Source organism: Ailuropoda melanoleuca, chromosome 5, assembly GCF_002007445.2.
Source record: "Ailuropoda melanoleuca isolate Jingjing chromosome 5, ASM200744v2, whole genome shotgun sequence".
NCBI classification, from domain to species: domain Eukaryota; kingdom Metazoa; phylum Chordata; class Mammalia; order Carnivora; family Ursidae; genus Ailuropoda; species Ailuropoda melanoleuca.
The window spans coordinates 64,401,332-64,423,535 of record NC_048222.1 but is presented as its reverse complement, the minus strand read 5'-3'; the positions used below and the strand labels follow the sequence as shown (position 1 = coordinate 64,423,535).

The 22,204-nt window shown below is 36.9% G+C and overlaps 1 protein-coding gene across 3 annotated transcripts in view; it reads left to right on the top strand.

The window, feature by feature from the left end:
• Nucleotides 1-22,204, top strand: part of BUB1B (BUB1 mitotic checkpoint serine/threonine kinase B) — a 52,094-nt gene that overhangs the window by 8,355 nt on the left and 21,535 nt on the right. For all 3 annotated transcript variants that reach the window (XM_034661173.1, XM_002913227.4, XM_034661172.1), the window contains exons 3-9: nt 50-109; nt 737-881; nt 4,711-4,907; nt 12,438-12,607; nt 14,214-14,428; nt 14,601-14,692; nt 20,860-21,089. In XM_034661173.1, the coding sequence (XP_034517064.1) occupies nt 50-109; nt 737-881; nt 4,711-4,907; nt 12,438-12,607; nt 14,214-14,428; nt 14,601-14,692; nt 20,860-21,089 (1,109 nt within the window). The remainder of the gene's footprint in view (nt 1-49; nt 110-736; nt 882-4,710; nt 4,908-12,437; nt 12,608-14,213; nt 14,429-14,600; nt 14,693-20,859; nt 21,090-22,204) is intronic.

Sequence of the window (22,204 nt, the reverse complement as noted above, 5' to 3'; positions counted from 1 at the left end):
ATTTGGCTGTTATCACCATTGCTAATTCTATTTTCTGTTTAAATTTCAGGGCATTTGAATCTGAAATTCGATTTTACACTGGAAATGACCCTCTGGATGTTTGGGATAGGTGGGTCTTTTTTTATTTAACAAGGGCACTGGAAACTTAACAGATGAGTCCTTATGGCCATGCTTCTCAAAATAGGGTGTACAGAGCAGTGTGTCAGAGTACAAAGTGGTATCTTGGGGACACAAAGAGATAGAGTAATCACAGTGTTTCTTCCTGAGGTGGTCACGACTGAAGAAATTTCAAATTTGTGGCATGCACCTGAGAGCTACACCCTTTTGTCCCCATACCCATTACTTCCCAGAAGCACATGTTAGCAATATTTGGAAAAGTTTGAGGGATATAGGCTTAGGACATGTTATTGAGGACCTTTAAATAAACATACTTTCAAATTAGATATTTCTGCTTAAGAAAGTCAAGAATGGGTCTTGGTGCAAGAATAAAAGTACACATTAAACTTTCAAATTATTCTTTTCGGTGGCCTGGGTGGCTCAGTCAGTTGGGTGTCTGCCTTTAGCTCAGGTCAGGATCCTGGAGTCCTGGGATCAAGTCCCACAGTGAGCTTCATGCTCAGTGGGAAATCTGTTTCTTCCTCTCCCCCTGCTCCTTCTCTCACTCACTCTCTCTCAAAGAAAATCTTTAAAAATAAGTAAGTAAATAAATAAAATTATTCTTTTCCTTTCCATTCAGGTATATTAACTGGACAGAGCAGAACTATCCTCAGGGGGGGAAAGAGAGTAATATGTCGACATTATTAGAAAGAGCTGTTGAAGCACTACAAGGAGAAAAACGATACTATAATGATCCCCGATTTCTTAGTCTCTGGCTTAAATTGGTAAGTCTTTCTCAAGTGCTGTCTGAGTTTAAAATATTAAGCCAGGAGATTTTCTCTATAGCTTTCTGGTACACACCAAAAAATGGCAAAACCTGAGCCATTTAGTAGGTACTAAACATTTAATACATACTCAATGTTTGTTAAATTGATTCTATTTAAAGATGGATTTTAATGTAAGGGTTTTTTTTTTTTTAAAGTGATCATAAAGCCTATATACCTCCTCATGGGAGTGGATTATTTATTTCAAATATAACTGGGCCATGCAACTGTCCTGGGGGAAAATATATAGGAGCCAACACATGGCAGTAGTATGATTGTTTGTGAAAAAGTTTTTGTAGGTGATTCTGGTATCTCTTTGTCCCCTTTCTGGGAATCAATACCATGAAAAGGTAATGTTTTTTATGTAGTATGTTGCTACATCCAAAAATATCTACCTGACCACTTTATACTGTCTCATTTGACATGTAGTTATTTTATTTCTAGAACACTCTTGAGGATTTTTTTATGAAAACATCTTCAAATAAGATAATGACCAGAATTTCTTAGGTATCAATTTCATTGCCTTTATCCTAAAAGAGATTAGAAAAAGTAAGTGATAAATATTTAGAATAAAATGTTAGATAATAGATAATTAGATAATGGATAACTAGATACTTACAAAAATAAATTATTTTTATTAAAAATAAAAAATGAACTATAAAAATAGATAATTATATAATAGATTAGATAATTCTAAATAATAGAATATTTACAACAGCCATTGTAATATGATAAAATATTGACATTTGAACTGATAAAATTTCTGACTAAGATATATCTTTTGAGACCTTATCTTAAACCTCAATTATCACTAATAAAGGAAATTAGGTGAGTCCTGAAGGCATAAGCTATATTGGTTTCTGTAGGACATTTGACATATCTTGGCATCATTATGGACAAGTTGGAGAAACTAACTTTGGAGAATTAGTGACAGGAGTTTATGCAAAGGATGGTATCCAAAGAATGCTAAACAGATTTGTTAGCGTGGGCTGTGGTCCCTGGTGGCTTACTAATGGATTTTGTTCTTCATTCCATCCTATATAATATTCTTATCCTAAATAACGTTCTTACATGTGATTTACTAAAAGTTTGGACTAGATAAACCTCTCAAGTAATTCTTTATCCCAGGATTCTGTGATTACATTTAGTTGGAGCTATTAAAAGTAACAATTAATTGGAATAATTTTTCTGTTCACAAATGCTAACCTAGTGCTGGTACTGGAGAGTAATGATTTTATAAAACATAAAAAGCACAGTCTAGACCAGAGCTACTGGTAGAATGATCTATAGACTGTTCAAGATAAGTATAAAAGTTCAGAGCAAGTCTTTAGAAGTTTTGCTAGGTTTTGTTAACAAATTTGACATTGCCACAACATCCAAACACATCATCGTTTTTCTAGTAACTTCTGTTTTTATTGTATTTTTTAAAAAATACCAGTCAACAATGGGAAAAAAAAAATACCAGTCAGCAATGGAATGGAAACTTGAAACGCTCACACACCAAAACTAGTCCCTTTCCCATAGGCAATCTGAGAAGCACTGGTCTAGACAAACCTCAGATTCAAATGAACAGCCCTAGAATGATCAGCAATAATTAGAACTTTATAGATGGTTAACAGGGTGTATATCGAACTATTTTGCTGGGGTTTTTTTCTTTATGAAATGGTCAAGAGGAGTAACATTTGGGTTTCTCACACTACTTTCTTTGCTTTGCAAAAAAATTTCTCCAGTCTGAGTTATTTTTACAAGGGATAACTACAATCTAGCTAAGGAAAAAAATTGTTCTTAGGAAATATCCAGGATTTTTAGTTAAAAGTGTAAAGTTGTTTTAGTTGGCTTATTAGGGGTTACCAAAAAGATTTGTTTAACTTTTGGATATATTGATCTAACCATGTGGTCCTTTTATTTATATTATTCCTTAAGTAATCTCATTCAGCACTCTAGAATAATTTGATCTTTATTGGCTGTTTCATGCTGAACCAGAGCTATTTAGAAAGCCATTAACAAGAGCAGTCAATGTTAACCTTTATTTATGTAGTAACAGATATCAAGGACTGGATCTGATACTGATAACATATTCAGAATTAGAACTTTGCTTGAATTGCTATCACATATGGGTAAACATCACTCCTTTGGATAAGCAGAAAACTCCATTTATTGAATTACTACAAAATTAAACTAGTTGTTTTTGTCAAAGATATAAATGAAGTATTTCATTTATTCAGTTTTCTATCAGGCCCTGGCTAGGGGTTGGGATATAGTGGATAGTGATGTTTTGTGCCTTTGTGGAGCTTACTTTATTGGGAAAGACAGATGTTAAGCATTTAATTGTCACAAAACAGAAAGGAGGAAAGTATTGAGTTGTGTAGGAGGGATACATACAAGGAGGACTTAACCTAGGCTAGACAATCAGGAATAGGTAGAGATGAGAGAAAATATTTCTAGTAAATAAACAGGAGAAAATGTTAGCCTCCTTAGTCTTACAAGAACTCCTAATTAGAATGCTGAAATGCCATTTTTATATGAAATTAGAAACTTAAAAATAGGTATTTTCTGTGAAATTAGTATTTGGGAATAACTACTTGCATTTTAAATTTGTACAACCCTATTAGAAAGCGAGTTGTTACTTCTTGGGGTGCCTGGGTGGCTCAGTTGGTTAGGTGTCTGCCTTTGGCTCAGGTCATGATCCCAGGGTCCTGGGATCGAGTCCCACATTGGGCTCCCTATTCTGCAGGGAGTCTACTTCTCCCTCTGCCCTCTGCTGCTCCCCCTGCTCCCCCTGCTCATACTCTCTCTCTGTCAAATAAATAAATAGATAAAAATCTTAAAAAAAAAAAAAAAGCAATTTGTTACTTTTTAACATAGTTCTAGTTCTAGAAATTTATCTTAAGGGAGTAATATGAAATATGAAAGGTTGTGTGCAGGAAGATACTTGTTAAAGAATTATTTGCAATTGGGCAAAATAGAAGCTTTATATCCAAAAAATAAGGGAGTGGCTAAATGATGGAAGATTACTGGATGGAAGATTATTTATCTAAAAACAATAAAGAATAAGTAGCAGCATGGAAAAATGAACGATGGACTGTTAAGTGGAAAAAAAGCAAATTTTCTTATGATTAAAACTTAATAAAATTATAAAAACCCTTTTATCCTGTTTAAAATGATATATGTTCTTTTTTTCCTTAAGAAAAAAGTGTATATCAAACTGTTAATGATGTGGGATTTTTATTGACCTGTTCTCCTATCTTCTTACAACTAGAATTATCTACATTGTATCTGGTCTTAGAAGACCCTTCTATAATACAGATTTGACCATGTTATTCCTTTGCTTATAGCTCTCCCACCCCAACACACATACATTCACTATCAGGTAGATTTAAAATTTATTATCTTGACATTTAAGACCTGTCACACCCTTTTTTCCAAGCTCCTGTCTTGTCTGCATCCCTACAAACTTTTAGTCTCTGTCTTTGCTTATACCATTTTCTCTGTCTAGTATGCCCTTCCTTTCCCAGTCTCTACCAGATCTAAGTGTATTCCTCCTTCAAGGCCACATTCGAATGTCATATCTTCTTGCAGTCTTTCCTTCTCATCCCTTTTTCTTACAAATTAATCTCTTTTGTCTACTTTTTATGTCTTCCCAGTATAGTCCTCATAACATTGTATTATAATAGATATATATTTTTTCAATGCAGAAACTACATATAGTAACTCCAATGATTGTTTGGCACATAAAAGACAGTAAGTGAGTAGAAACTGGTTAACTGTTAATGCTTTTAATTTGTTACAGGGGCATTTATGCAATGAACCTTTGGATATGTACAGTTATTTACACAGCCAAGGGATCGGTGTTTCACTTGCTCAATTCTATATCTCATGGGCTGAAGAATATGAAGCTAGAGAAAACTTTAAGAAAGCAGATAAGATATTTCAGGAGGGGATTCAACAGAAGGCCGAACCACTGGACCGACTGCAGTCACAGCACCGGTAAACTTCTCTGGAGCTTGTCTTCAGTCTTTCAAACTAATAGATATAAATAGTTGGTTTTGTATCTGAGTAAAATGCTCTCCATGGATTGGCAAGTTTACTTAGTTACTATTTAATTTTTTAAAAGACCAATTAATTTTTTTTATTTAATATAGAGTAAAATCTATTCCTTGGTATACAATTCTGTAAGTTTTCACAAATGAATAGAGACATGTAACCATTACCATGATCAGGATATACAATAGTTCCATCACTCCACAGAAGTTCCTTATGCTCTCACCCTTTGTAGTTCAACACTTATTCTCATCCCCAAACCCCAGCAACCACTGATCTATTCTCCAGTCCTTATAGTTTTGCCTTTTCCATAATATCACATAAATGGCATCATACAATGTAGCCTTTTGAGTCTGGCTGCTTTCATTTAGCATAATGCATTTCAGTTGTTAAATTGGTTCTACTTTAAAGATGGATTTTATATGTATATTCTGAATACAAGTTTTTTTGCAAGGTATGTGACTTGTAAATCTTCTCCCAATTTAACTGTGGTCTATTTGTTCTCTTAACAGTGTGTTTTATAGAACCAAAGTTTTTAATTTCGAGGAAGTCTAACTTATTTATTTTTGTGTGGATCAGGCTCTTGGTATGTCTGAGAACTCGGTTTCGTGAAAGGTTGCAAACATTTTCTATGTTTTCATCTTGAAATTTTTAAAAAAATTTTTGAGTATAGTTGATACACAACATTGCATTAGTTTCAGGTGTATAGCATAGTGATTCAACAAGTTGATACATTATGCTGTGCTCATCACAACTGTAGCTATCATCTGTCACCATACAAGGCCCTTACAATATCACTGACTATATTTCTTATGCTGTATCTTTTATTCCCATGACTTATTCATTCCATAACTGGAAGCCTGTGTCTCCCTCTCCTTTTCACCCATTTTACCCAGCCCACCCACTCCCGTCCCCTCTGGCAACCATCAGTTTATTCTCTGTATTTATAGGTCTTATTTTGCTCTTTGTTTTTTCCTTTTTTTTCTTTTAGATTCCACATATGAGTGAAATCATATGGTATTTGTCTTTCTCAGTCTGACTTATTTCACTTAGAATGATATGCTCTGGGTACATCCATGTCACCAGTGGCACTGTCTCATGCTTTTTTATGGCTGCATAATATTCCATTATCCATATATATACAATATCTTCCTTATCTTTCTTTTGATAGACACTTAGGTTGCTTCTATATCTTAGCTATTGTAAATAATGCTGCAATAAACATAGGTGTGCATGTATCTTTTTGAATTAGTGTTTTTGTTTTCTTTGGGTAAATACCAAGTAGTGAAATTATGGGATTATATGGTATTTCTATATTTATTATTTTTTTAAAGATTTATTTATTTATTTTCGAGCACACAAATAGGGGTAGGGGCAGAGGGAGAGAGTCTTCAAGCAGACTCCCCCCTGAGGGTGGAGCCCGACATGGGGCTCAATCCCATGACCCATGAGATCACGACCTGAGCTGAAACCAAGAGCTGGACACCCAAACAACTGAGCCACCCAGGCGCCCCAATCTTGAAGTTTTTATAGTTTTACTTTTTATATTTAGATCTCTGATCCATTTTGAGTTAATTTTTTTTTTTTAAAGATTTTATTTATTCATTCGACAGAGATAGAGACAGCCAGTGAGAGGGGGAACACAAGCAGGGGGACTGGGAGAGGAAGAAGCAGGCTCATAGCGGAGGAGCCTGATGTGGGGCTCGATCCCACAACACCGGGATCACGCCCTGAGCCGAAGGCAGACGCCCAACCGCTGTGCCACCCAGGCGCCCCTGAGTTAATTTTTGTAGAAAGTGTTGATCAAGGTTCTTTTTTTTGCATACGAACCCCCATTGTTCTTGTACTACTTGTTGAAAAGATTTTCTCCATTTAATTGACTTTGCACCTTTGTCAGAAATCATATTTGACGGGAAAAAAAACCTCATATTTGTGTAGGTTTATTTCTGTTGTTGTGTTCTTTTGATCTGTGTATCTGTTAATTAGTGTATACCACAGTATCTATAGATTGCTATGGCTTTACAGTAAGTCTAGAAATTGGGTAAATATGAGACCTCCAACTTTGTTCTTCTTTTTAGCTCTTCTAGTTCCTTTGACTTTCTGTATAAGTTTTAGAATCAGCTTCCAGGATTTTGATTAGTATTGTGCATAAATTTGGTCTATTTCTCCATTTATTTAGATCTTTGATTTCTTTGAGTAAGCTTCGGTAGTATTTGTCTTTTGAGGAATTGACTCATTTCATCTATGAGTTTATGAGCATAGAGTTGTTTATAGTATTTATTTTCCTTTTAATATCTGTAGGTTATATAGTGATCTCCCCTCTTTAATTCCTGATATTGTTAATTTGTGTCTTCTCTTTTTTCCCTCAGACTGGCTAGAAGTTTATCGATTTTATTGATCTTTTTAGAGAGCCGGCTTTTGATTTCATTGCTTTTTCTTAATTGATTTTTTCTTCTTTTTTTTTATTAATTTCTGCTCTTTATTATTTCCTTCTTTGTGCTTGCTTTGAGTTTAACTTGCACTTTTTCTAGTTTAAGGTGATAGCATTTCACTAATTCTAGATCTTTCTTATCTAATATAAAAATTATCTTCTAAACACTGCTTTAGCTATATCCCACAAATTTTGAAATAATACCATATTTTTCATTTTCATTCAGCTCAAATTTTTTTATTTCCCATATGTTGTCCCTTTGACCCATGGGTTATTTAGAAGTGTATTAATTTAATTGGGAAATGTTTGGAGATTTTTCAGATGTCTCTCTGTTACTGATTTCTAGTTTAATTCCATTATGGTCAGAGAACATAATTTGTATGGTTTCAGCTTTTTTAAATTTATTAAGTTTTGTTTTATGGCCCAGAATATGGTCTGTCATTAGTAAATATTCCATGGACACTTGAAAAATATGTGTTTTCTGCTGTTTAGGGGTGGAATTTTTTTTAAATGTTATTTAGGTCAAATTGATGGGTAGTCTGTTCTGGTCTTCTGTTTCCTTGCTGATTTTCTGTCTACTTGTTCTATTAGTTACTGAGAGAGGAATTTTGAAGTTCCTTTTATTATGAATTTGTCTATTTCTTCTCTAAGTCCCATTTTTTTTGCTTTATATATTTTGGAGTTCTGAAGCATACACATTTAGAATTGATCCCTTTATCATTATATAATGTCTGTCTTTATCCCTGGTTATACACATTCTGAAGTCTCCTTGGTCTGATATTAGTACAGCCACTCTGGCTTTCTTTTGTTTATATGATATATCTTTTTCCTTTCCTTTCCTTTTTTTTTTTTTTTAAACAGTTTTAGAGTTGTGTGACCATCACCACTATCTAATTTTAGAACATATTTAACACCCCAAAATGAACCCCGTACTCAAGAGTAGTCACTTCCCATTCCCACTCAGCCACTTCCAGGCAACTGCTTATCTGCTTTCTCTGTCTAGCTTTGCCTATTCTGGGCTTGGCACATAAATGGAATCCTATGTTATGTGGTCTTTTGTGACTGGCTTCTTTCACTTAGCATACTGTTTTGAAGGTTCATCATAGTCTGTTCATCGTTGATGAACATACTTGTGTCATATATTAGTATTTCATTCCTTTCTATTGTTCAGTAATATGCCATTCAATGGCTATGCCACATTTTGTTTATCCATTCATCAATTAATGAGTATTTAGGTTGTGTCCACTTTTTGGCTATTGTGAAATAATGCTGCTGCAAACATTCATGATGCAGGCTATTGTATGGATTTTTTTTTTCATTTTTATCCCATATCTTCATATTTAAAGTGGGTTTCTTATACACAGCAAATAGTTGGGTCTTGTTTTTTCCTCAGCTCTTTTTTTTTCAAAGATTTTATTTATTTATTTATTCGACAGAGAAAAAGACAGCCAGTGAGAGAGGAAACACAAGCAGGGGGAGTGGGAGAGGAAGAAGCAGAGGAGCCTGATGCGGGGCTCGATACCAGGACTCTGGGATCACACCCTGAGCCGAAGGCAGATGCTTAACGACTGAGCCACCCAGGCACCCCCCTTGGCTCTTATAATATCTTTTCACATGGTGTATTTAGAACATTTACTTTAATTTTTAATTGTGTTCAATTTAGATCTATTATTTTCTTATTTGTTCTCAATTTGTTCTCTATCTTTTGTCCCTTTGTTGCTTCTTTCCTGACTTCTTTTGGATTGTCTAAATATTGTTTAATATTTCATTTTAATTTTTTTATTGGCTTTTTTTGTCTGTTACTATTTTTTTTAGTGGTTGTCTAAGGAATATTATAAACAGACCTCACCTTTCACGGTCTACCTAGAGTTGATATTTTACCACTTCAAGTAAAAAAATATAGAAGCTTTTTAATCGTCTAGATCCCTTGATCTTCCCTACTTTTTTGGTATCCTTGTTATATGTATTACATCTACATACACTGAAAACCCCACCAGACAATGTTACAATTTTTGTTTTCAACAGTCTTACATATTTAAAGAACTTTGGAGGAAAATGTCTTTTGTAGTCATCATTTTTGTTCTTTCTTCATTCCTGAAGTCCTAAGTTCTCTTCCAGTATGATTTCCCTTTAGCCCGAAGAGGTTTGTTTAGCCATTCATTTAGCGTGAGCCTATGGCTGATAAATTCCCTTAGTTTTTCTTCATCTGAGAATGTCTTCATTTCATCCTCATTCCTGAAGGATATTTTTGCTGGATGTAGAATTCTGAGTCAACAGTTCTTTTCTTTTTTTCTTTTCTTTTTTTAAATTAAATTTTATTTATTTATTTGAGAGAGAGCACAAGCCGTGGGGAGAAGCAGTGGGAGGAGAATCAGACTCCCCGGTGAGCAGGGAGCCTGAAATGGGGCTCTCTCCCAGGANAGCACAAGCCGGGGGGAGAAGCAGTGGGAGGAGAATCAGACTCCCCGGTGAGCAGGGAGCCTGAAATGGGGCTCTCTCCCAGGAGCCTGGGGTCATGACCTTAGCCAAAGGCGGCCGCTTAACCAACTGAGCCACCTAGGTGCCCCTCAACAGTTCTTTTCTTTCGGTACTTTAAAGATGTTGTTGCACTGTCTTCTGGACTCCATGATTTCTGATGAGAATAGTTCCTTCTCTGTATGTAATATGTTGATTTTCTCTGGGTGCATTTAAGATTTTTTTCTTTTTTTTTTTTAAGATTTTATTTATTTGAGAGAGAGTGAGAGAGAGCGTGCACAAGTAGGGGGGAGGGGTAGAGGGAGAAGCAGGTTCCCCGCTGAACAAGGAGCCCAACATGGGACTCAATTCCAGGACCCTGGGATTATGACCCGATAGGAAGGCAGACGCTTAACTGATTGAGCCACCCAGGCGCCCCTAAGATTTTTTTCTTTAACATTGTTATTCAGAAGTTTAATTATGATGTGTCTACGTGTGATTACCTCTGCATTGAAGCGATTTGGGGTTTCCTGAGCTTTTTGAATTTGTAAATGTATGCCTTTCACAAAATTTGTGAAGTTTTCAGCCATTATTTATTTCTGGACTTTTATGTCTTTTTCTGGGACTTTAGTTACACATATGTTAGACTTTTTGATGTTGTTCCATAGGCCCCTGAAGCTCTTTTTTATTGTTTTGTTTTTATTTATTTATTTTTTTAAGATTTTATTTATTTTTTTGTCAGACAGAGAGAGCACGAGGAAGGGGAGCGGCAGGCAGAGGGAGAAGCAGGTTTCCTGCCGAGCAAGGAGCCCAACACAGGGCTCAATCCCAGGACCCTGGGATCATGACCTGAGCTGAAGGCAGATGCTTAACCAACTGAGCCACCCGGCGCCCCTGTTTTTGTTTTTAATTTTTTAACATTTCTTTTTTCTGTTCTTCAGAGTGGCTAATTTTTGTTGATTTGTCCTCAGATTCATTTACTCTTTCCTTAGCCAGCTCCATTCTGATATTGAGTTCATTCAGTAAATTTTTTATTTCAGATAATATGGTTTTCAGATCTAAATTTTCCATTTGGTTCTTTTTTATGGTTTTTGTGTCTCTGCTGAGAATTTCTGTCTTTCTATTCATTTCAGATGTTTTTATCTTCATTTCTTAGAGTGTCATTATAATAGTTGCTTTTAAATTTGTTTGGAAATTCCCATCACCTAGGTCATCTTGATTTTTATATGTGTTGATTGCCTTTTTCTTTGAGAATTGATCATATTTTCCTGGTTCTTTGTCTGTCAAGTCATTTTGGATTATATCCTGGACATTTATCCTGTTACTATGTTATTGAACTCTGAGTCCTGTTGATTGATATTCTCTGGGGAATGCTGATATTTTTGTCTTAGTAGGCAACCAACCATCAGATATCACAAGCTCTTTCTCATGTGGATAGTGGTTCCATTGGCAGTTCAATTTTCAAGACCTTTGGATTTATCCCATGTGTAGGCTGCTCAGTGGTTAGTCTAGGACTTGGGCAATGGTTTATATCATACTTCAGTTCTCAAAGCCTTTTCTGTGCTGCTTTGGGCCTGCCTTCTGCGTGCATAGCTCAGGAGTGAGTCCAGGACTTGTGCCAATTCATGTAGAGAATTAGGAGATCCCCTTCTTCAGTTCATCCTCTCCAGTATCTCTCCCACATTTGTTGGCCCTCAGAGTCTCCTTTTCCCAGTACTCTGGCCAGAAAGATGAGGTTTTAGCTTCCCACACCATCGTTGCAACAATTTAAAACCACAAGAGAAAAGAGAAGAAGAAAAAAAACAAAACAGGAAACAACCCTGTGTGGGTTGTTTCTTCAAGTTTGACTCCTCTCTACAGTCCACTTGCTTTTGTTTACTTTTTCAGAGGCCTCAGTTGCTTTCTTTGTATTTTGTTTATAGTTTTTAATTCTACCCAGTGAGAGAGAGGCTACCGTCGGCTTTCTCCGTCTTGGCCAGCACTTGCAGTTTATTCTGGTTTTTACCCTTTTGATAATATGTAAAGCTTTGGCAGCAGCACCGGAAGTTTAATCTTCAAACTTCTCCCAGCTTTGCTAAAGTAAAGTGACATGTGGGATACAACTTCATTTTGTATGGTTTGGGAAAAAATGGTATGGGGCTGAGCAGTGTGCCTAGAGAGAGCAAGAGACACAGACAGTGATAAAGTAGATGTGGCAAGATGTTAACAGTTGCTGAATCTAGGTGAAAGCATATGGGGGCTCATTTACTCTTCCAGCTATTTTGTAAGTTTAAGAAGTTGATGGGAAACTCTGACCTTAATAAATTCTTTAATCTTAGTCACCCTGATCTGATCTTCAGATCAGCCTAATGGTACTCTACAGTGTTTGCTAATTGGTGGAACTTGGACATTTAAGGGGGAAGTTAAATCATCCTATTCCAAACTTTCTCTGATTTCAAGGTAGCTTTCTTTATTCCTGAGAGAATAAACACTTTCTTTGGGTTATTTCTCTATATTTCTTCTCCCTTATTTTAATAAATTAGAAATTTTGATTCTGGTGAGTAGTGTTCATCTCCCCCAAAAGTTAATTGCCCATTCTCTCTTACTTTTAGACAATTCCAAGCTCGGGTGTCTCGGCAAACTGTGTTGGCACTTGAGAAAGAAGAGGAGGAGGAAGTTTTTGGATCTTCTGAACCACAACGAAGCACACTGGCTGAACTAAAAAGCAAAGGGAAGAAGACAGCAAGAGCTCCAATCAGCCGTGTAGGAGGTGCTCTTAAGGGTAAGTTTGTTAAGTGTTATTATGGGAAGCTCTTAGTCTCGGGTGGTAGGCAAATTATGTAAAGAGATAATGTATAAATATATATGTGGACACTGTCCTAGTTTTCTGAATACTAGGTAGCAGAAAGAAGGAAGTCTTCAGAGAGCTGAGATTACAGTATGCAGCAAAAGCAAAACATGTCAGCAATTTTGTGTCTTAATTAAGAAAAACCTAATATATAGGAAGCATCAAGAGTTTCTGAGTTTGAGTTGTTAGTTGAAAGAAGATATGCAATAATATGGCCAGTATTGTCAAAGTAAAGCTTACATGTACCGGAGCCTCAGAGAATGTATTAACGTGGTCTTCAGCTTTTTGGGGCCAGAAATTGGACTCTCTTTCTATACCTAAAAATGATCAATGATAAGCTTTTTTTTTTTTTTTATTCAGCATGTTTAGGGAAGTTTTAGATTCACAGCAAAATTGAGTAGAAATTACAGAGAGCAATAAGCTTTTATTAACTACATTTATAACAGTTAGACAGATGGACCAGAATTTTTAAAAATCTCTTATTCCTTTTGTGATATCAACTTACCAGTATTCAAAATGTTACTTGCAGATCCTAGAATTAAGGTATAGGGAGTATATAGACCTAAAGAATATTCCATCCAGATCGTAAGGAAGCTTGATTATAATAAGGAGTGCCACAACAGAGAACACCCCTAATAAATGGGCTAATTTGCCTTCACTAGATTCAGCACATTTCAGCTGATTTCCATTGAGAGAAAAATTTTAAATTGACAAATGAAGACTTAAGTTAGGTAGTCTCTGAGAAAACTAGACAGTGTTAGAATATGATTGAAGGAAGATGTAGAATTTTTTTTTTTAAGATTTTATTTATTCGTCAGAGAGAAAGCGAGCACAAGCAGGAGCAGCGGCAGGCAGAGGGAGAAGCAGGCTCCCCCCTGAGCAAGGAGCCCCATGTGGGACTCCATCCCAGGACCCTGGGATCATGACTTGAGCCGAAGGCAAACGCTTAACCAACTGAGCCACCCAGGCACCCCTACTTTTTTTTTTTAATGTATCTAAAAATAAAAGACTGGAGGTGAGGGAAAGGAGGGAGAGTATAAGTAACACAATGGATTAAAAAGTTAATAATTTGATTCATGAAAGATTTTTAAAAATTATTGCTTAAAAAATTCTCTTTGGGGGCGCCTAGGTGGCACAGTTGTTAGGCGTCTGCCTTTGGCTCAGGGCGTGATCCCAGCGTTCTGGGATCGAGCCCCACATCAGGCTCCTCCGCTGGGAGCCTGCTTCTTCCTCTCCCACTCCCCCTGCTTGTGTTCCCTCTCTCACTGGCTGTCTCTCGCTCTGCTAAATAAATAAATAAAATCTTAAAAAAAAAATTCTTTGTTTCTATGGTAGTAGGGGTAATCTCCTTGAATTTAGGAAGTATTAGGTATACCTTNGCTCTGCTAAATAAATAAATAAAATCTTAAAAAAAAAAATTCTTTGTTTCTATGGTAGTAGGGGTAATCTCCTTGAATTTAGGAAGTATTAGGTATACCTTATCTGGCATTTAGGTTGATAATTAAAGATTTTACTTAAAGTTTTAATATTTTTCTCCTAGCTCCAAACCAGAACAGAGGACTCCAAAATCCAGTTCCTCAACAGATGCAAAGTAATTCCAGAATTACTGTTTTTGATGAAAATGCTGATGAGGCTTCTAGAGCAGAGTTGTCTAAGCCTACAGTTCAGCCATGGATAGCACCCCCTGTGTCCAGGGCCAAAGAGAACGAGCTGCAGGCAGGCCCTTGGAACACAGGCAGGCCTTTGGAATACAGGGTAAGGACTCTTAGCTCCAGTATACTTGCCGACATAACAAAGACTTCAGATTTAGAGTAGAAGAGTATTTTTAGCATGTCTTTTAATTCCTCCTGAATGATTAGGCATGGTCAGCATATACTTTGTCAGAATGTTTAACTGTGGTAATTTTCATTTTCTTCTTCATCGCCAGCCTCGTGGTGGTATAGCTTCTGTGACCACTGTACCCTCTCTGCTTCCCAGTTTTACTCCATATGTTGAAGAAACTGCACAACAGCCAGTTATGTGAGTTTGATTCCTGATATTTTGAGGTGGGAATTATTAAGAGTGAGCAGGGTCACCTGTTCTGGTTCCCAAAGGCATTTCCTTCTCTATGGGGATGGAAGTAACCAGACAAATTGTATTTTTTTAATGTCTATATTCTTTAGAGTATGTTAGGGCTAAAAGAACATTTGGTAATATTCTTATTAAGGAATAAACTGCATAGGTTTATATTTACATTGCTATAGTCAAAGATAATCACTTTGATTTAAGTGAGATGTTCTACCTTTGTTATTGACAGTAATAAGAAATTATGATAGTTTTTCCTCTTACCCTGTTCCTTCCTTCTGGATGTCTTCTTCCTTTTCTTCCTAACCCTTAGCATTTCTGTTATAAGAAAAAGAATGATAGGTAATACTTAGATCATCAGGCAGTGTGAGATCTAGTCTAATACACATCGCACCGTATATAATACTAGGATCAGATTCTGTGTCCCAGTACAAGAGTTTTCTCATAACTAATCTGTAACCCCTCATCACTATATGCTAGATACTATAGGAATGCAAAAATAGATAGGATTTATAGCAAAAAAATTCTGCCTGATAAGAGCTCAACACAAGGGAGGATATTCTTAAGACATTTCTATTAGGGACACCTGGGTGATGCAGTTGGTTGGGTGTCTGACTCTTGGTTTTGGCTCACGTTGTGATCTCAGGGTCATGGGATCATCTGAGAATGGAGTCCGCTTGAGATTCCCTCTGCTCCTCCCCACTGTGCTCGCTGTCTCTCTTATGCAGATGAATAAATCTTTCTAAAAAAGAAGGAAAGAAAAAAATCTTATGAGACTTTACAAAGGATTACCTGAAGAAATTGATAGCACACATTTGTGGATATTTAATTTTTCTAATGTTTCAAATCACCTGTAGATAAAATTATGGCAAAATAAATATGGTATAGAAAATGTTGAACTTCATTTTTATTTGATTTCTTCTTCATGACTATCTTATTTGACCTGTCTGCTACATTTTTCTTTAGTTTGTGTTTTTCTTAATGATATGATCCAGGGGCTCTTCATAGATAATCAGCTAAAATCAGTAATAGGAGTTGCAAATATTTCCCCCTAATTTGTCACTTGTTTTTGATCTTGTTTAGCAGTAACCATTACAAATATATTTCTAATTCCTATGTAGATTTAACAGTCTTCATTATGGTTTCCATCATTCTTTGCTGGGATTACTGCAACCTACCTAATCTTTCTACTTCTAGTGTTACTCATCCCACTCGTTCTTTATGCTGTCACAGGCCTGCATTGCAAATCTGATTGTTTCATTTTCCTGATGAGAATCCCTTGCTTGGTCCCCATAACCTTTGGGATGAAACCAAAACTCCTTAAGATTAATTATAAGACTGTTCTTGATTTGGCCTCTACTAACATCTCCAGTTTCCTCCCCAACATGTAGTCAAACCAGACTGCAAGTTTCTGAACTTGTCTAGAGCAGCTACCCTTCGGATGTTTGAGTTGTTTCTACTTTTTGGCTAATTATGAATAATGCTTCTGTGAACATTTGTGTATATAGGGTTTTTTGTGGACATCTGTTTTCATTTCCTATGGGTATATACCTCAGAAGGGAATTGCTGAGTCATATAGTAACTCCATGTTTAACATTTTCAGGAACTGTCAAACTGTTTTCCAAAGAGGCGGCACCATTTTCTGTTCCCAAGTTGCCATAATGAATGAGGGCTCCAATTTCTCCACATCCTCACCAACATTTTTTATTATTCACTTTCTTTTGGTTTTGTTTTTTTGGTTATTGCTGTCCTAGTGAGTGTGAAGCAGTATCTCATTGTGGTATTGATTTGCATTTTTCTAATGATTAATGATGTTAAACATCTTTTCATGGACTTATTGGCCATTTGTATTTCTTTGGAGAAATGCCCACTCAAATCCTTTACCTGTTTTTCAATTGGATTATTTGTCTTTTTATTCATTTACTTACAGATTTTATTTATTTGAGAAAGAGCGTGAGCCCAAGTGGGGGGAGGGGCAGAATCCCAAGTGGACTCGGTACTGATGTCTGAGCCCAATGCAGGGCTTGATCCCATGACTCTGAGATCGTGCCCTGAGCTAAAATCAAGAGTTGGTGGCCCAACCCACTGAGCCACCCAGATGCCCTGTCTTCTTATTTTTGAGTTGTAAGAATTTATATATTCTGAGTACAAGTTCCTTATCAGATACATGATTTGCAAATATTTTTTCCCATTCTATCAGTTGTCTTTTCATTTTCTTTGTTTTTCTTTTCACTTTCTTGATGTTATCTTTTGAAGCCCAAAAGGTTTAAAAATTTTGATGAAGTGCAGTTTATGTTTTACTTTTGTTTCTTATATTTTTGGTGTTGCGTCCAAGAAGGCTTTGCCTAACTCAAGACCATGAAGATTTACTCTTAGTTTTCTTCTGAAGGTTCTGTAGTTCTAGCTCTTACATTTAGTTCTGTGATCTGTTCTTATCTAATATTTGTGTATGACATAAGGAAAGAGTCCTACTTCATTCTTCTGCATGTGGATATAGAGTTGTTTGAAAAAACTTCTTTCCTCATTAGATGGTCTTGGTACTCTTCTTTTTTTCATAGAGGGGGTAGGGAGGAACAGAGGGAGAGAGAGAGATCTCAAGCAGGCTCCACACCCAGCATAGAGCTTTATGCGGGGCTCAGTCTCACAACCCTGAGATCATGATCTGAGCTGAAATCAAGAGTCAGACGCTTAACTGACTGAGCCACCCAGGTGCTGCAAATGGTCTTGGTACTCTTGTTGCAAATCAACTGACCATAATGTATGGGTTTATTTTTGAGATTTTTCTATTCCATTGATCTACATGTGTGTCTTTATCCCATAGCCTTGATTACTGTAGATTTGTTGTAACTTTTAAAATCTAGAGGTTTGAGTCTCCCAACTTAGTTCTTCTTTTTAAAAATTGTTTTGACCATTCTGGTTCCCTTGCAATTCCATCTGAATTTTAGGATCATTTTGGTAATTTCTGCAAAATAACCAGCTGGGATTGTGTTACGGATTGTGCTCTGAATTTGTTGATCAATTTCATGAATATTGCCATCTTAATAATATTAGATCTTCTGATTCATGGACATGGAATATCTTTTATTTATATCTTCTTTCATTTCTTTCAACAGTGTTTCATAGTTTTCAGAATACAAATTTTGCCCTTTTTAAAAAAATGAGTAGATGTGGGTTTTTTTTGAGCTATTTTAGGTTTATAGAAAAATTGTACAGAAAGTACAGAGAGTTCCCATATACTTCCTCCTCCCCAACCCTGTACACAATTCTCCCTATTAACATCTTGCATCAGTATGTTTCATTTGTTATAATTGATGCACCAATATTGATACATTATTAACCAATGTTCATAGTTTGCATTAGGGTTCACTCCGATGTGTTTTATAGTTCTATGGGTTTTTCATGTGTCCATCATTGCAGGGTCAAAATAGTTTCAAGTGCCTTAAAACTTTCCTCCACTCCACCTGTTCATTTATCCTTCCCTCAAATCCCTGGCAACCACTGATCTTTATATTGTCTTTATAGTTCTACCTTTTCCAGGAGTCCTAGAGTTGGAAATAAACAGTATGTAAGCTTTTCAGACTGGCTTTTCTCAGTAATATGCATTTAAGGTTTCTTCATGTCTTTTTTGTGGCTTAATAGCTCATTTATTGTTAGTACTGAAGGATATTCCATTGTTTGGATGTTTATCCAGTTATGGGAGGGCATCTTGGTTGCTTCCAATTTTAGCAATTATGAATAAAGTTGCTATCAACCTTTGTATGCAGGGTTTTATGTGGACTTAAGTTTTCAACTGATATAGCTGTATTATATCATAAGACTCAGTTTTGTTAGAAAGTGCCAAACTCTCTTCCAAAGTGGCGGCACCATTTTGTGTTCATTCATACCTCCACATCCTTGTCAACATTTGGTGTTATCACTATTTTAGATTTTAGCCATTCTAATAGCTGTGCAGTGGTATCTCATTTTAATTTGTAATTTCTTGATAATATATGACATTGAGTATGTTCTATATGCATATTTGCCTTCTGTGTATCTTCTTTGGTGTCTATTCACACTGCTTTTTAAAAAATTTATTCTGAAGTACTTCATTCTCTTTGGTGCTGTTATAAATAAAAATGTTTTCTTAATTTCCTTTTCTGCTCATTGTAAGTATATAAAATACAATTGATTTTCATATATTGATTTTATTTCTTACTTCTTTGGTGAACTCATTATTAGCCCCAGTAGTTTTTACAGATTCTTAGGATTTTCTATATATAAGATCATGTCATCTGCAAGTAGAGATCATTTCACTTCTTCTCCCACTTGGATGTTTTGTTTCTTTTTTTTAAATTTATGCTTTATTTCTTTTTTTTCCTGATTGCCCTGGCTAGAAATTCCAGTACAGTTTTGAATAGAAGTGGCAAGAATGGACATTCTTATCTTGTTCCTGATCTTAGAGGAGAAGCATTCAGTCTTTCATCATTAAGTATGATGTTTGTGTGGGTTTTTTGTAGATGTCCTTTATCAGGTTGAACAAGTTGAGGAAGTCTTTTATGTATGTAGATGCTTGGACCCTACCATTAAATAAGGTTCTGATTTAGTGGATCTAGGGTAGGGACAAGATGTCTGGGGGGGATTATTGGGTTTTTTTTAAGATTTTATTTATTTAGAGAGAGCGTGAGCAGGGGGAGACGCAGATGGAGAGAGAGAGAATCTCCAGCTGACTGCGCTGAGTGCAGAACCCGATGTGGGGCTCCCTCTCAGGACCCTGAGATCATGACCTGAGCCAAAATCAAGAGTCAGATGCTTGGGGCGCCTGGGCGGCTCAGCCGTTAAGCATCTGCCTTCGGCTCAGGTCATGATCCCAGGGTCCTGGGATTAAGCTCCGCATGGGCTTTCTGCTTGGCAGGAAGCCTGCTTCTCCCTCTCACACTCCCCTTGCTTGTGTTCCCTCCCTCGCTGTCTCTCTCTGTCAAATAAAAAAAAAAAGAGGGGCGCCTGGATGGCACAGCGGTTAAGCATCTGCCTTCGGCTCAGGGCGTGATCCCGGTGTTCTGGGATCGAGCCCCACATCAGGCTCCTCTGCTATGAGCCTGCTTCTTCCTCTNAAGAGGGGCGCCTGGATGGCACAGCGGTTAAGCATCTGCCTTCGGCTCAGGGCGCGATCCCGGTGTTCTGGGATCGAGCCCCACATCAGGCTCCTCTGCTATGAGCCTGCTTCTTCCTCTCCCACTCCCCCTGCTTGTGTTCCCTCTCTCGCTGGCTGTCTCTCTCTCTGTCAAATAAATAAATAAAATCTTTTAATTAAAAAAAAAAAAGAGTCGATGCTTGACCGACTTAACCAAATGCCCTGGGACCAGATATCTTTAGTTGTAAAAAGGCACATAAGAAAATAAAAGGTATATAAGTAACTCTGTCCATAGCCAGAATTAAGAATATTTGCCCTATTTTGATTGAAGTACTTCATGCTTCATCCTTTCAAACCTGTATTATCACTTTTTTTTTTTAAGATTTTATTTATTTATTTGACAGAGATAGCCAGCGAGAGAAGGAACACAAGCAGGGGGAGTGGGAGAGGAAGAAGCAGGCTCCTAGTGGAGGAGCCTGATGTGGGGCTCGATCCCAGAATGCTGGGATCACGCCCTGAGCAGAAGGCAGACACTTAACGACTGTGCCACCCAGGCACCCCTGTATTATCACTTTCATTCTTTCCCCTTAGCTGAGAACCTTGAACTTGACATCATCAATTCCCTAAATGTTGTATTCCTAACTCTAATTGTTCTTGGTGATAAACAGTACCAAATGGGCTATATTGCATAGGTTAATTTTCTTTCATATACCGGGTTTGATTAAGATATGATATTCAGATTTATTTTATCTATAAGGAATATAAGCTATTTGATGACCCTAACTTATGGCTAATTTCACTCGTCCTCATAACAGAGTAGTACTCAGAGCATGATTGTTGATAATCCATGTAAATTATTTTTTAGCCTCTTTTCTCAATCTTCTTTGTTTTTATTTTTTGAAATCAATTATACGTAGTCTTGCTGCTGACATTGTCCCTGTGTTCTGTCAAAACATGTAAGAAATAACTCATTTGACCTGTATGGTGAATAATAATTATTTTGCTTCTTTAGGACACCATGTAAAATTGAACCTAGTATAAACCACATTCTAAGCACAAGAAAGCCTGGAAAGGAAGAAGGAGATCCCCTGCAAAGAGTTCAAAGCCATCAGCAAGAGTCCCAGGAGAAGAAAGAGAAGATGATGTATTGTAAGGAGAAGATTTATGCAGGGGTTGGGGAGTTCTCCTTTGAAGAGATCCGGGCTGAAGTTTTCCGGAAGAAATTAAAAGAGCAAAGAGAAGGTATGTGTATTGATCTAGTTCATAGCAAAATTTCTTGGGAATTGTAATCTTTGTCACTTCCCGTTATTTTCTCAAACATTCCCTCTACTCCAGTGAAACAGCTCCGATCATGGTCACCAGAAACCTCCTTTTTGCCAATTCCAGTGGCCATTTATCAGTCTTGATCTTTTTTGACCTCTTGGCTTCATTTGACTCAGTTGATGAAATACTTGTTTATGAAATGCTTCTCTTGGCTTTTTTCTTGGTGTGTATTCCCTCTCAGTTTCCTTCACTGCTATTCTTCTCATCAAAGACTTCTTCCTAAGGCTCAGGATAGAGTCTTGGAATATTCAAATTATCTTTTCTTTCTACAGCTATCACTAAGTAATGGATTAAATACTGTTTGCAAGCTGGGCACTCAAATTTATATCTCTATCCCTGACATTTCACCTGAACTCCAGACTCCTATTTAGTTACCTGTATCTATTGGCTATTCCAACAGACATTTTAAACTCAACATAGCCAGAAGAGAATTACTGATTTCTGCCAAAAACCACACCCTAACATGTACGTATACCACAGCCTTCCCCATTTAGTAAAAGGGAACACCACGGGGGCGCCTGGGTGGCATGGCGGTTAAAGCGCCTGCCTTCGGCTCAGGGCGTGATCCCGGCGTTACGGGATCGAGCCCCACATCGGGCTCCTCCACTNAGTTACCTGTATCTATTGGCTATTCCAACAGACATTTTAAACTCAACATAGCCAGAAGAGAATTACTGATTTCTGCCAAAAACCACACCCTAACATGTACGTATACCACAGCCTTCCCCATTTAGTAAAAGGGAACACCATGCACCCAGTTGGTTCAAGCCAGAAAACCCAGAAGTCATCTCTGATCCCTCTTTCTGTACCATTCCCCCACATCTAATGAATAAGCCTATCCAGTGTACCACCAAAAATTTCCCCAATCTTTCATTTGTCACCATTCTCATTATTAATTCAAACCGCCATCTTTTAGGTAGACTACTGCAGCCAGACTTTCTGCCTTCAGTCTGGCCTTACTACAGTCCATTTTGCTCATAGCAGATGATCTTTATAAAAAGTCCAGGTCCTAAAAAAAAAAAAAAAAAAAAGTC